The following is a 14,839-nucleotide window of genomic DNA, read 5'->3' as shown; positions in this document are numbered from 1 at the left end:
GATTTGAGATTAGCTTCCAATTATTTAAATGTTTTACAATTGTAAAAAAAGATTACATTATTGAATAAAAGAGAAATGAAGCCCACAACGCATCGGACTCTGCCCAATATTTCTAAATCCTTTTTAGCAAATGTTCGGCTTTTACACTAATATTACTAGTTACACAGCTGAAATTGAAGATGCAGTTTGTAATCAAAACAATTTTGCATAATATTATCTATTCTTAGCTTGAAGCTAATATATGAAAGAATAATTAATTATAAATTTGAAGAAGGGAACCAAAAATTAAGGTTAGCCGTCCCACTGCCCCCTCAAAAATTTCTAAGGAATTCCTCCCCCTCCCGAAAGAAATAACATAAACAAAAACAGAAGCACAATAAAAAAGAAAAGAATTGACACAGAAAGTTTGGAGATTTTAATTCTACATTACCATAATACCATAAAATTTCCGTTTCGCCATAAACAAGACGAACAACATTGACTTGTTACCTCAAATTTTCTTCCTTCCTCTGGTGGCCAAATATCATGATGAAAAGGTAGAGTTGCAGTAATATTCATTATCCCTGGAAGCGGTGTCCTGACAGACAAATAAGCGTAATCCAGCCACCATTTTTCCAGCTGAAAAGAAGGGAGTCAGAAACCGAACTAAGATATTTTTACGAGTTGGACATTTATACGTCCACAGTTTGACACTTGTATGATATACCCCCTACCTAACATTCTTCTAATATGTTTCTCTGACGCTCAATTCTAATTAAATGTACCAAAGTAAGATACAAATATAATACTTTAGAACCACATTTGGGCTATATACTTTCACATTAGGGGGGGGGGGGGCGTATAGCGGGTCTGCATGCCTAATGTATTAGGTACAGTTATTGTGCATAGGCTATTATGCAGTAAGAATTGTTTTCTAACTTCACACTGTCCAAAGACTTTACCCCCACCCCCCACCCCTAATGTGCAATTATATAGCCCCAACTGTATTCTTTCCATTTATTCTGTCACTTCTCTTTGTCTTGTCTCACACTAAGGTGAAAGAAACTAACGAGAATAGAAGGTTCTATAATGCGTCAATGAATGAACAACCTGAGCGCTAGGGGGTTTATCATACAAGTACCGATATTTCTTACAAGTTCGGACATTTATACGTCCAGAGTTTGATACGAATGAGTCAATTTTGATCGTTAATAACGCCCTATCACATGTGCAAATTCCACGCAAAGAGTTCATCTGTATCTGTGAATTTTTAAGAGAAATTAGAGATTAAAAAGCCTTTTCCGAAGATTAAACTTTAAAACACACATAAATTATAAGCAGAGGAAAAGAGCAGCTAAAAGTAAAGAAACGGTAAGAAGCTGCTTTTACCTTGAATAAATTTACGAAAGTAGCCCCATCCCCTAACTTTCAAGACTCTTGGATGTTTCCATTTACTATATTTTTCAAATGATTAGATTTTAATTGTTGTTGTTTGTTAATTTACATCCTCCCCGTCAAAATAAATATATAGACAATGGCATGTTTCGGTTAATAATAGTTGTGTGTTTGAGTCTTTCAACCATTAATTAGGTAACTAAAATCCCAATGGAAAAAAAAAATAGTACTGTACAGACCATCCAAAACAAAACAAATTTCCTGCAAAATACCAGCTTGAGCAACTAATGCATGATAACCTGAAAGACCCCTTCAATTTGGTTGATAACACCTCCCTTTCCACTCACCCTCGTTAAAGTTCTTGCGCAAGTGTTCAGGGAGGAAGTTGAAATTAGAAAATATATCCACTAAAGCTGTGTCACGTTCCCTGTGTCTGCACGAATCTACCATTCGTTTGGTATGTTTAAAAATCGTGTTAGGGATTTTCTAACTAGTAATTAAGTTTTTTTTTTTATGTGTTGAGTCTCTTAAAGATGTGAATGTATGATGTTGAAAATATTTTTGTTTTTTATGTATTTGTTTTATTTTTGCTTCTCCCCTGTTTTTTTCTGGCCATAGAGCCTGAAGGGGGAGTTTATATTGAAGTGTGTTTTGTTGAGTTTATTGATTGAATAGAACTGATTGATTGATTGAAAAAAAGTCCTTTTAACATAGATGCTGGAGAAACCTATCTTAGCCCTCTTTACAACGCTCTAATTAATTTTGATTTTTCGTGTTTTTTATTTTATCATATTTTGCAACTTATTTACAACAAAAATCAAAGATACTTCATAATCTAAATACAGATTAGCTTTAAAAAGTCTTTAAAAAAACTTACCTTTTAACCGTTCACATGAGAGGGACATTGCTCATTTGTATGTTTTCCTTTAAATTTGTCTTTTTATTATATCTCAAGGATTTTAATCTGTTTTGTTTTTTCTCTTTGCACTTCCTGGCTGAATTGCACTTCCTGGCTGAAGGGCCACGAAACGGAGATCAGCACCGCCGGTTTGGACCTTAAGGGTCTAGTGCCGCATCCTTTACCCTTTCCTTTTTTTACTAAGAACAGCTGAGCAAAAAGATATCGGCCGAAAAATTTACGATTCCCTTCTCCTTTTCCCTGGCTGCAAATCTCCACATTTTCTCTTGTTGATTTAAACGGTCAATTCGTGTTTCAAAAAAGGACAATCCGATCAGGTAATTTCATAGGTGTCAGCAATTGAAAGTCCAAGGCCGATAACGATGATTGTTATGCTAACACTAAAAAGTTTTCTTTTAAGAAGAAAATACATTTTGATTTTGGTTGGCCACTCTACTGGTATATTACTGATTGTACACCCTCAGATATGCTTCACTTTTCTTTTCTTTTTAGAAGTAAATGCATTCTGATATCATACGCCCACTCTGCTGGTATATTACTGGTTGTATACCCTAAGATATACCCTTTTTGTTTTAAAACAATTTTTTTTACATTTTATCACTTAATCATTAATTAACTCTGACCCTTCAAATTAGATTAACAGATAAAACCTTATAAATTTTGACACTCAACATCCCCACACACCAAAAAATATGTGTAAATAAACTCTGCTCTTTTGGTCTACGAAAGGTATAAAAAAGGGGTCAAACCTCGAACAAATTACTACGCAAATGATTCTCTCACTACCCGAATAAAAAATATCTGCTGATTCCGAATTCAAATTGTCTACCGCTCTAGCTCTCTAACAAATTTGAGTTTTCTTAGGTTGAGGAATAAGAAAGTTGATTGAGCAAATACCGGAAAATGTAATTAGATGTCATTTGTAGGCCTTTTTTTTGCTGATGAAAATAAAACGAAATATTTGAAGTCAATGAACTTATTTTGGGCTCAAAACTTTGAGGAAGAGTGAGGTTAAGAAAGAGGTAGGGCCTACAAGCATATATTAAATTTGAGCTCAAAAATTACAAAAGTTATTCAAATATTTCGTCTTCTTGTTCACTACCCTCGTCTTCAAGGTTCCGGCCCGAACTGTTTCACAGTCAGAGCAGTTTGTCACCCTACAACTGCCACAAGTCCCGGTATATTTTAAGTCATGGTTTCTGCGAGAACATCACATTGTCGCCCTTCTAATTACAGTGATACACTGAGAGAAGGGGCGGCACTGCTGATCTGCTTAATTACACACGATCTAGCTCTTCTCGCCGTACTTGTTTTATTTTATGCAGCCTTAAACAAGATAAAACCTCTTCTCTATCTTTTCTAATATCGTCCATTGTAGAACCTGAATAGTCCGGCGATGTCCTGGAAGTTTTTGTTCTTTTTGCGTGGTTAGGTGGTGTAAGTTTTCGTATGTCACAAATTCGCGAAGGCATATCACATCCAAGAAAGGCAGGGAGGGAAAGAATTGGTCGAAAAGGGTGTCACCGAGTTTCAATTCGGCCGCCAATATGTACCAAGTAATCCTTTCAGTTTCCCATGACTTTAACTCGGAATCCAAAAATACCCGCTTCCTGTGTCACTGCGAAAGGACTAGTAAGTCCATATCTTTTCCTATTAAGACACTTTGTTGGTATTCTACCAACTTGAACCGCAGTCATCCCAATTAGGACCATGGAATCGGCTGGTGACTGGTGACATTATATTCTGTATCATTAAGGTAGCCAGACAGCATGCTGATGATTGCCTGCTTGTTTTCTGCATCGCTAAGAAAATCATCTTTATTTACTAAACAAGACATCTGTAGCTAAATGCTGATCGTAGGCCTTCTCTTATGCATCACGCTTTTGATTGAGGGTCAAGCTGATAACCGTCAAATACTTTAAAAGTACATCCATATGTTATTGACGACGGCTGGTTTGTCAGAAAATTAAAGGAGAGCTTAAATAACAAAGGGGTTAAAAATTTCGTAGTTGAAATAAATCTTGAGTTCTTCACTGAATTTTTGCAATAGTGACTTCAGACTTCAGGTTACTCTAGACTCTCATAGTAACAGCAAAAGCTTTTTTCTTGAAAATGTAAATGTTTGTATCTTTTCAATTCATGGTTGAGGATTTTCAAACCAGTTGTTATAGACATGTCTACGTCCACATGCTCACTCGCAATGACAACCTTAACAACATCTTCAAAGTTACGCTCCATTCTTATCGTCCCAGCGTCTTCGTGCTTGTCGGTAGCCTAAAATGTTGCCCATGAGTTTCTGGAATTTAGGGTTGGCAACAACACACACAGGACCCGATACAAAGCCATGTTAGCTTGTTTTGTGAATAACCAAAGCATATTTTCACCATTGTTGAGGCGAAGTTTCAAGTTGCCTGCTCTTTCTGTCACAACTGAAGACTTAAGCGAGTAAAAGCTGCTCCATGTAAACTCTATTGTACGCAGGCTCTTCCGAGTCACTGAAAACATTCACTCACCGTTTTGACCTAATCACTAAATATTAACTGTTATTAATCATTTTCTGCAAAGAACCCCATCAAGTCTTCAAATACTTGCTTTTGATCCATGCTTGCTCCTCTGCCTTCCTTTCTTTTGACTCTGTTAGTCAGATTTTCAGCAATGTTTCCAAGGGAGGTTCTTGTCAGATATAAAGTTGCGACAACATATTTTGCGGTATTCAACGTCTGCTGCATACAGGTCCAACTTAGCTGCTAGAATTTGACCGTTAACTTTTTCTGACCAGAAACCATTTCACTTTTGACGAAGTACCACCAGTTTCTAACTGCACTGTGTTGTAAGAGTATGATAGCTGTTTTCTTTCTTGAGAGTCTTATCGAAAATCACTAAGCTCGTAAAGAATAAGCAATCGATTTTGAAGTCGAACTGTTCCGCAAGGTGACCTGAACACTTCCCCTGGAACACATTTTCGGATGTTAAGGCATTAAAATGCACCCTTTGAGGTATCTCCCTCCCTCCCTAACTACAAGACAACCAGAGAGCCCAATTGTAGAAGTTTAAGAACCCTTTTTAAGTTTCGTAACTTGTCCATCAAACAGTTCATGGTAACAAACTGTAAGTAAGGAGCGAAAAGGCTCAGTAGTAGCCAAAACCCTAAAAAACCGATTTTTATATTAATAGATAGACCAAAAGATTTGGCTTTTTATGCTAATTTGAAATATATAAGATTCATTAACGTTAGTGTTACACACCAACAAAAGTTACGAGCCTGAGAAACTTTCCTGATTTTCAAAAGAGGGAGAAAACACCCCTTAAAAGTTAAGGAATTTTAATAAAAATTACACCATCAAACTCAACGTATCCAATAACCTTCTTATAAAAGTTTCAAGCTCCCATCTGCAAAAAATGTGGATTTTTTTTTTTTTCTTACAAGAAGAAAGATCACGGATACTTGTTTATTTGTTTGATGTATTGATTCTTTTTCTCAGGGGTGATTGCATCGAAACAATAGTCTTAGAACATGGGGAAAGGACTCGTTCAAACGGAAAGTAAAAGTTCTAGTGCCCTTTTTAAGTGACCAAGAAGACTGGAAGGCAACTAGTCCCCCTCCCACCCCCTTCTTCTCTCAAAGTCTATCGATTAAAATTTTCAAAATATTGAGATAGACATTTTGTTCAGCATAGGTGAAAAGTCCAGTAACTATGCCCTTTGGGATAACATTACCCTACACAACCCATGGAGAGAGGTCTGAAAGTCCTAACGTTCACCAATTGTTTACGTATAGCATTTGTTACTGGGAAATATACAGACACTTTTCTGGGGAGGGGGTGAATTTTCTGCTGTGGGGATTTTTCACGGGGAGAACTTTCCGTGCCAGGAAAGTTTCCGAGGGCTGAATAGGGGAAATTTTTACACTGGGAGAATTTGGTACCCATGATTTTTTAAGCTTATGACTCCCAGGCCCCCTCGCCATTTTTAAAAGCCACAGCCTATTACATTAGTAGATATCTCTTTTACTAGATAGCCTCCACGCTTTTTCAAGACCAGAAAATAATTTGTACTTAACTTAAAAAAAAACATTTTAAATGCTTTCACTTTTTTTACTTTAATAAATAAAGAAGTATAAGAATTTAAGGAATAAATATCAGAATATGTATATAAAATTGACAATCCATGGCTATTTGTTTTATTTTCTAGGTAAAGTGCAAATTATGCTGTCGTCTTGAGAAGACATGGGGCTTGTCAGCCCCTTGGGCTTTGTACTCCTTTTAATTTTTACTTGTTTTGAGTTTGACTAGGTTATCCATTGTAATATTTGTTCGTTTTATGTTTCATTTATTTGTTAATGGTGGTTTGCGGTAGTTTTACACATGGAAGATAAGAAAAACTAATTCGCAGAATTTGACAACGCTTTCGTCTGTAAAAACTTAAACAATACGAATTTATTGGTTTCCAAAACAAACTATGCTTTCAAAGGAAAGCTAAACCTTCTTAAACTTTTTGGTGACATTTATTTGTAGCATAATTTTGATGATTTTTCGCCTACTTTTTTTTCTTGTTTCTTAGTTTGGCGCCTGCTACTGCCAAAAATTGCGTAGGTTCACATGGAAATCTTTTCAACAAAATTGAATGTGCGGTTTTTTTAAGTTTTTAAGATGCTTATGTTGTGTAAATTCCTCTTTTTCACTTCCATTGGCAATTCTCAACGAAACTAAAGAAACAAAATTCTCAAATTCTCTAAATTGCAAAACCCTATTTTCCGCAGGAAGTAGGGATACTCGGGGGGAAATATATTCCGCGGGAGAGGGTAATTTTTATGGCGGCATTTTCCGGAGGGGGGGGGGTGCGTGGGTAAACGCTAAGAACCGTTTGAAATACGGTCAACCCAAAAACAAAACCGTATACAATTTCCTTGGAAAACGTCTAACAAAACTTTCTCCGTTTTTCAGTGCGCTCATGCTTTAGAACCATCGCTGACCACTGTCTTCACTGAGATTGTAATTTTGGTTCGCACTTATCTTCCTATTCTTCCAAACTTTTTTTAACTGTGAAAAAAAAAACCTGAGCCTTGCCTATTGTACATTTAACATCTTTACGACACTCACTGTATTTACTAATAATACTTTCAAGGTAAGTGAAGCTGTCCCCTTGATCGATCTATTCATTACCCATCGCCTTTTCATCCTCACTTATTCCTAGCCTTAGCGACTTAGTCTTCTTAAAATTAATTTTCAAACCTATTCTAGAACCTTGAATTCGCAAAGCCTCTGAAAGTTCATTTATTTTCCTCACACTTTCATCTAGGATGCATTAAATCATCAGCATAATCCAAGCCCAGGAAATTTTTTCTTCCTCGTTTGATTCCGTATTCACCAATTGCGTTTCCAGTGCTCCTGAAGACGAAGTCCATCAAAATGAACCACATAGATAGGGAAAGAACACAACTCTAAATAATTCCTGATTCAATACGGCCACCGGAACTCGCAAAAAAAACATACAAGGATAAGACCTTCGCTAACACTTTTCTATCATCTGAATCTAACGATTGGTTATAATCTGTAATACTGAGGACTAACGGTGTTTGATGGCTCAGGCATTTCTCAATTATCAGCCAAAGAGTGAAAATTTGGTCAACACATCATCTACCCTCCCTAAAACCCCAATGCTCCTCTCTTAAAACTTTGTCTAAAGCTTCTCTAAGCCTGAAAAGTATCATCCTACTAAGTAATTTCCTACCTACAGAAAGCAGGATAATGCCTCTATTATTACTAGGCAAACTCTTACTACCTTTCTTATACAAGAGTATAATTAAGATTTACCTAATTTGCTAAGCACTTCCCCTTCCTCGAAAATCCGAATCCTAATCTTCAGTAGCTTATTTCTAACCTCACATTCACCATATTTAAGAAATAAATTTACCAAACTATCAGACCCTGGTGCCTTATTATTTTTTTTTAATCCTTTTAGTACTGTCATTAATTCTTTCTTTTTCCTGTATATTTTTTCCTGTAACTCTATCCTAGTTAAGCATATTCTCAAAAGATTCTGTCCGTCTCTCTAAAACTCTTTACTTATAACTAATTTTGACCCCATTCCTATCTTTAACCTGTATAAGTCAACATTGACTATTCCTTCTTAGTTTATTAACATGCCAGTACAATATTTTACAATTATGCCGTCTAGCTGCATCTTCTAGATCCTTGGTAATTTTATCCCAGGTCTCCACTTCACACCTCCTTAATCAAATTTTAATGCTTTCCCCGTTTTCTTTACATTCCTCTTATTTTCATATAATCTATCATTCAGATAATTCTTCTACAAGCTCCTTCCCTTCTCTGTTAAAGATAAAAACATTTTCGCTAATATTTCTAGCTCGGTTCCCAACTTTCTTCCCTCTGACACCATCAGCAACTTCAAAAAATTATTTTTCTAAGATTGTTCAATCCATATTTTGCATTGCCAAATTTAAACTGTCTAGTTTAGTATTCATTTGTTCCTGGAAAGATTCTCTCAAATTCTCATCCTGGAGTCTACCAACACCAAATCTTCCCGGAAGGTAGTTACTCTTCTCAACTTTCAGCTTAAATTAACCCTAGACACTACTAGATGATGAGCTTTCATGTTATGTCAGTAATAGCACTCCTATATAGCCTACACTAGTATCTTGTACTGATACTGCCAGTTCTCGGTTTGCAATAACATAATCAATAAAGTTATCGGTCTTACCATCATGACAATACCATGTAGATCATTTTAAGTCCAAATACTGTATTGGTTATAACTAGATTGTTATACCTACAATATCCGATCAGTCTGTAGCCATGAATGTTTTCTTTTCCTACACCAAATTTACATAGGCTAGTATACCATCTATCCCAATTTTTACCGGCCGGCATGAGCGTTAATATCTCCTCATAGAAACACCATAACTCTACCTGGGACCTGTTTATTTGTTCCTGTAACTGTAACTAAAATTCACCTGAGTCAATACTATGACTGCTACCCTGCATTTTTTATCCATAAAATGTGCAATTAGCATTCTATTATTAATACCTTTCCAGCCTACACAGGATTTAGCAGCTTCCTGTATCATCACCATCCCAACTCCATGTCCATTTACTCCCTTCTTCCTGTCTGAGTAAATAAATTCTATATGACCTAATTTTATATTTCCTACCCCTGGGATATGAGTTTCTGAAACTTAGTAAGTCCAGTCCGAATCACTTGAATTCGCCAGTCAAATTACCGATGCGATAGTTAATTTTTAACGTCGTAACATTCCAAGTTCCAATTTTCATATTTAAATTATTTTGGACTCAGGAAAAGCAATGGTCCCAGAACCACTGAAAGAAGGGGACCAACACATCTTCTCAGATCTACATCGAAGCGATTAAGCTAGCTTAGAACCAACCAGCAAGAAGTTCCTGCCATCTCCAATTGAATGGACGCTTTGTGCAATTCTGAACCGATGTTGGTCAGATCATGGTTTTCAGCACTTGGGAATACTCTTTAATCAGAAGAGTCAAAACCCTGCACAGACAACCTCAAGCCTATTACCTCCAACTCAGTATATATTCATGCCTGCAAATATTATGCTACTATAGGGAGGCAGCCATAGTAGACAAATTACCAAGGATGAGGTTCTCCAGCTGGAAAATGCCCACCAAAACAGTCCAAGCCAAGACGAAATATCCATTTATCAGAATCGCGTACGAATACTGTGTCGTTTACGAGGTAAAAGACACTATGATTTCCTTGAGGGACGCCAATCCTCAAGAGTGGACCCCGAAGCCGTGCCGAAAATCAGCGGCGCGCCAGCGAGCTTGCATCAGCGCGCTGACGCCGCCGCTGATTCTATCGGTGGCGGCGTCACTAATACGCCGCCGTTTTTTTTTTGTCTTTTTTGGTTATCAATATCGACCTCCCGGCTTCAACCGTCATCCCGGCTAATCTGTTTGTTAAAAATAAATACTGTCATCTTGGGCTCGCCATGTATATCGGTTCATCGGAAGGAGAAGAAGAAATTTTTCTTGAAACAAAAATTCTACCGTCCACTTTAAAATTCTTTTCATTGTTCTTTCTGATTTTTCGGATGAAAAGAGGTAGGTAAAAGAGTATTAGACAATTCAGGATGTTGTCATAGGCAGCGCAATCGAGATGTCTAAGTAAAGAACAATGTTGGCAAAATGTATTATTTTATTTTTTTTTTTCCATACCAGGGCAATTTCGTATCGAAGGAGTTGTCGTAGAAACTTCAAAAAGGGCTCATTCGATTGGAAATTGGAATAACTAGTGCCCTTTTCAATAGTCGAAAGTGATTGGAAGGCAGCTAACACCCCTTCCACGCCCACCCTTTCCCCAAACACATCCAATCAAAATTTTAAGATAGCCATTCTGTTCAGAGTAACTGATTGCCAGAGATAAAATATGTTTTTTGAGGAGGTTACTCCCCCACAGCTCTTAGGGCAAGGGTTTTGTGGTTATCCCCTAGAGGTACATAAGAACGACTTAGGCACAATGTATTATTTATTATTTTTTCTTTTAGACCAGGGCACTTCATATCGAAGAAGTTGTCGTAGAAACTTCGAAAAGGGCTCAGAGATTGGAGTGGCTTGTGCCCTTTTTAATAGTCGAAAATGAATGGAAGGCAACTAACACCGCTTCCACGCCCACCATTTCCCGGAACACATCCAATCAAAATTTTGAGATAGCCATTTTGTTTAACGTAGTTGAAAGTTCTAGAAATTAGGTCTTAGAGGATGACAGCCACCCTCACAGCCCTTAGGGTAAGGGTTGTAATTTATGCCCTAGGGGCATATACGGTGTTTATAGAAAGCGTTGTCGCAGAAACTCAAAAAGGGATCATTAGTTTGGAAATCGAAAAGCTTAGTGCCCTTTTTAATAATCGAAAGTGATTGAAAGGCTTGACATTTTCAAGGAGGCACACTTGTGCCTCTTTAAAGAGGCGACCCACCACCATGTTACGCAATTTCCGGTCCTAGAGGTCGCAGAGAGACGGCGGTGATCGTATTTTGTAGCCCAAGCTCAAAGTAAGAAACGTACAAAATTTCATCCTCCTCCGACTTTATCTTCATGGGGTAAACTGGGCCGGAAGTTTCGACCCTCCCACCACAGCCCCCCTTTAACGTTGTCCGAATGGGCTTAAATTCAGATGCTAAGCTTTCCTAGGGCCCGGAAGTTTATCCTCGAAATTTCAGCTGAATCCGATCACTACTTCCGTTTTCAAAAACCCAGATATAGACACTTAATGTTCATTTCTCTTTCTTTTTTTATTAGCCACGCCTACAGGCCACAGTTGGCAACGGATCCGGGTGAATGAGGACTCATTCGAAGCAGAATTCGACCTGTTAGGGCCTTTTGATATTTTCAGAATGAAAAAATTATCCCCAGAATTTACATTTACGAAAAACCTCGTTTTCCTATAAGAGCCCATGTTAAATTTTCCCACCAGAGCCTCCCTTTAACGTTGTCCGATCGGGCTGAAATTTAGAATATAAGTTTTCCTGGGGCCTGGGGGCTTATCCTCGAAATTTCAGCTCAATCCGACCACTCCTTCCCTGTTTTCCAAAAACCAAAGATCAAGTTTTGTGGGGATTTGCTTGCGTCAAAAATAGATTCCACAGACTAAGAAAAATTGTGTCTCTTTGGTATATTTGTCGATACTCCTGACTGTCAGGCGGAAGACCCGGGTTGGATTCCCCGTCAGAGGAAATTTTTTATATACTGAATTTAAAGTTTAAAAAAGAAACTCAGTTTCTTTTTTAAATTATTTGAAAAAAACTACGTTTTTTAAAGAATTAAAGAGGCTGAGTTACAAGGACGAACCTTAAAACATACTGGGATTAGGAGGCACAGTTGGGGGGCTGTTAAAGAGGATGAGTCACAATTTCGACACGTAAAACGTATAGTGATTTGGAGGTTATGATGGAGGGCTGCCACTACCCCAATCCCCCCGTCCGTATATGAAAGGGGCTGTGCTCTCCACAACGCCTCGCTCTTTAAGCTAAAGCTTGACTTTCTTACAACTCTTTTTTTTTAAAAATAAAAACTTTAGCGTAAAGAGCGAGGCGTTGAGTTTATATTGAATTTAAAGTTTAAAAAAGAAACTAAGTTTCTTTTTTAAATCCAATCTATTAAATCGTTCGGTTTAACAGGCGTCTCCAGAAGAATATCACAGTCGGCCTTCAGGTTACAGGTGAGTCTCCACTGCTTTGATAACATTATTTGAAAAAAACTAAATTTTCTAAAGAGTTAAATAAGTAATAAACTGTACAAAACGTGCAAAAATTATTTGAAAAAAAACTACGTTTTCTAAAGAGTTAAAGAGGCTGAGTCACAAGTTCGAACCTTAAAACGTACATGGATTAGGAGGTGCAGTTGGGGGGCTGCCGCCCCTCAAACCCCCGCTTCCGTAAATGAAAGGGGCTGTGCCCTCCTCAACGCCTCGCTCTTTACGCTAAAGTTTTTATTGTTTAAAAAAAAGAGCTGTAAGAAAGTCAAACTTTAGCGTAAAGAGCGAGGCGTTGAGGAGGGCACAGCCCCTTTCATATACGGAAGCGGGGGTTTGGGGGCGGCAGCCCCAACTGCACCTCCTAATCCCTGTACGTTTTAAGGTTCGAACTTGTGACTCAGCCTCTTTAACTCTTTAGAAAACGTAGTTTTTTTCAAATAATCATCTTAATACTTATGATAGAAATTTGCAGCTTACCCTAGAAATTGAATTTGAAAATAAACTACCATTTTTAGATGTGCTAATTATTCGTAATACTAATAACTTTGACTTCACTATCTATAGAAAACCAACACAAAACAATAGATATCTTAATTTTAATTCTAATCACTCCCCACAAGTTAAAAAAGCAGTTGTAACTTCTCTCATTGACCGTGCCCTGAACATTTGCTCCGATTGATACATAAGAGCAGAAATAAATTTTATCAGAGATATTCTTTTTGGCAACGGATACCCCATTCCTTTTGTCAATAATACGATTAACTGTAGACTAAAAAGACATTTTCGTAAAATCAACGATATTTCACAATGTGAGGCTCCAGAAAAACCCTCTAATATAATCTATCTTCCGTACATCCCAAGAATCACCACAAAAACAAAAAATATTTGCACAAAAAACAATCTGTATTTAGTTTTCACCAATAATTTTAAAATCACAAATTTCTTAAACTCCGGTAAAGATAAAACCCCAGTTACTCGCCCAAGAGGGGTTTATCAAATACCATGCGATTGTGGCAATTACTACGTTGGCAGAACTCATCAGAATCTAGAAAAACGGATACACCAGCATAAAGAAGACATAGACAAAGCGTTAATTACTAATAGCTCTTATAACTCCTTTGATTCTGCTTTAGCTAGCCATATATTTGATAATCCCAGCCACACAATACTTTTTGAAAAAAAAAAATCTTGTCTCATTAGTAGTGATTTGGGGATAAAACAGGTGGTTCGGGAATCAATCGAAATTAGGCTCAAAATAAATAAAAATATTTCCTTAAATAGGGACTTAGGAGAATATTCACTGAATTCTTTATACTAAAATTTAATTAAAAATGATCTAACAAAATATTTTATTAAACCAATTGACAATAGTATTGAACCCGTTACAAAAAGGCCTTTAAGACTAGCTGCTAAAAAAGCAAGATTAGCTTTGAAAACTTGCAGCTAATAATTTCATTTTATTTCGTTTGAATGAATTCATCCTCTCTCATCATTTTATTTATCAGTCCTGGTTGAACTTCGTTGAAGTAAGGATGCTGGGGCTGTTTTAAAAGTTTTTAAAAGCATTTTTAGTTTTAAACTTCGTATTTTAATGTAAGTTGTTTATATATATATATTTTTTCTTTAATGTTGTGCTGAAGCCCTTGGACATAGGGCCGAAATATTCACCGATTTAAATTGCACCTCTCTTGGAAAAAAATTTCCCTATTGTTTTTAAGTTGTGTTTGTTTGATAGCTAGCAACCTAGTAAGTGATAATCACGTCCAATGTTAAGAAATATAAAAACCCATAACTTCTAAGAAAAAGGTCAGATAAAAAAAAGGTACACCATTAGAACCGCCATGTCTGAAACCCCTGTATAGGAAACTTTATGTCACTTGGCTTGAACAGCAAGGGAAATATATTGGCTTGAAAATCAAGAAAATTGACTTTAACCACGTTATTCTCCACAAATGGCATATTTTTTTTTCTTTCTTTCTTTTCTAGAGATAGCTTGGCACTGGAACATCGTAGAGAGTTGTTCAATGGCTCATTTTAAAGGAAATTAATTGGGTTAAAAATCTTTAGTAACTAAAATAAATTATTTCTAAAAGAGAATAAATTTTCCACCAAAAACTGCATTTTTATGTCTTTTCATACTGCAGTCTTTTCAAAGATATTTGATTTTTGTACATAAATCATAATCATATATACCAGCGGTAAGATTTCAATTTTACCTTAAAAGACGATCATTGGAATAACAAACCATTGCATACATTGGACTTAGTTCAGCTATTGTAGGTTCGTCTCTTACTATTTAA

General features: G+C 36.7%; 1 protein-coding gene across 1 annotated transcript in view; it reads right to left on the bottom strand.

The window, feature by feature from the left end:
* CROT (Carnitine O-octanoyltransferase) overlaps window positions 1-14,839 on the bottom strand; it is a 146,464-nt gene that overhangs the window by 44,765 nt on the left and 86,860 nt on the right. The window contains exon 3 of the mRNA XM_089102831.1: window positions 490-618. Within this exon, the coding sequence (XP_088958957.1) occupies window positions 490-618 (129 nt within the window). The remainder of the gene's footprint in view (window positions 1-489; window positions 619-14,839) is intronic.

This window comes from Artemia sp. Qi Xiang Cuo, chromosome 1, assembly GCF_049724085.1.
Source record: "Artemia sp. Qi Xiang Cuo chromosome 1, ASM4972408v1, whole genome shotgun sequence".
Lineage (NCBI taxonomy): Eukaryota > Metazoa > Arthropoda > Branchiopoda > Anostraca > Artemiidae > Artemia > Artemia sp. Qi Xiang Cuo.
The sequence above is the reverse complement of the archived record's forward strand: the minus strand, read 5'-3'. Positions and strand labels throughout refer to the sequence as shown.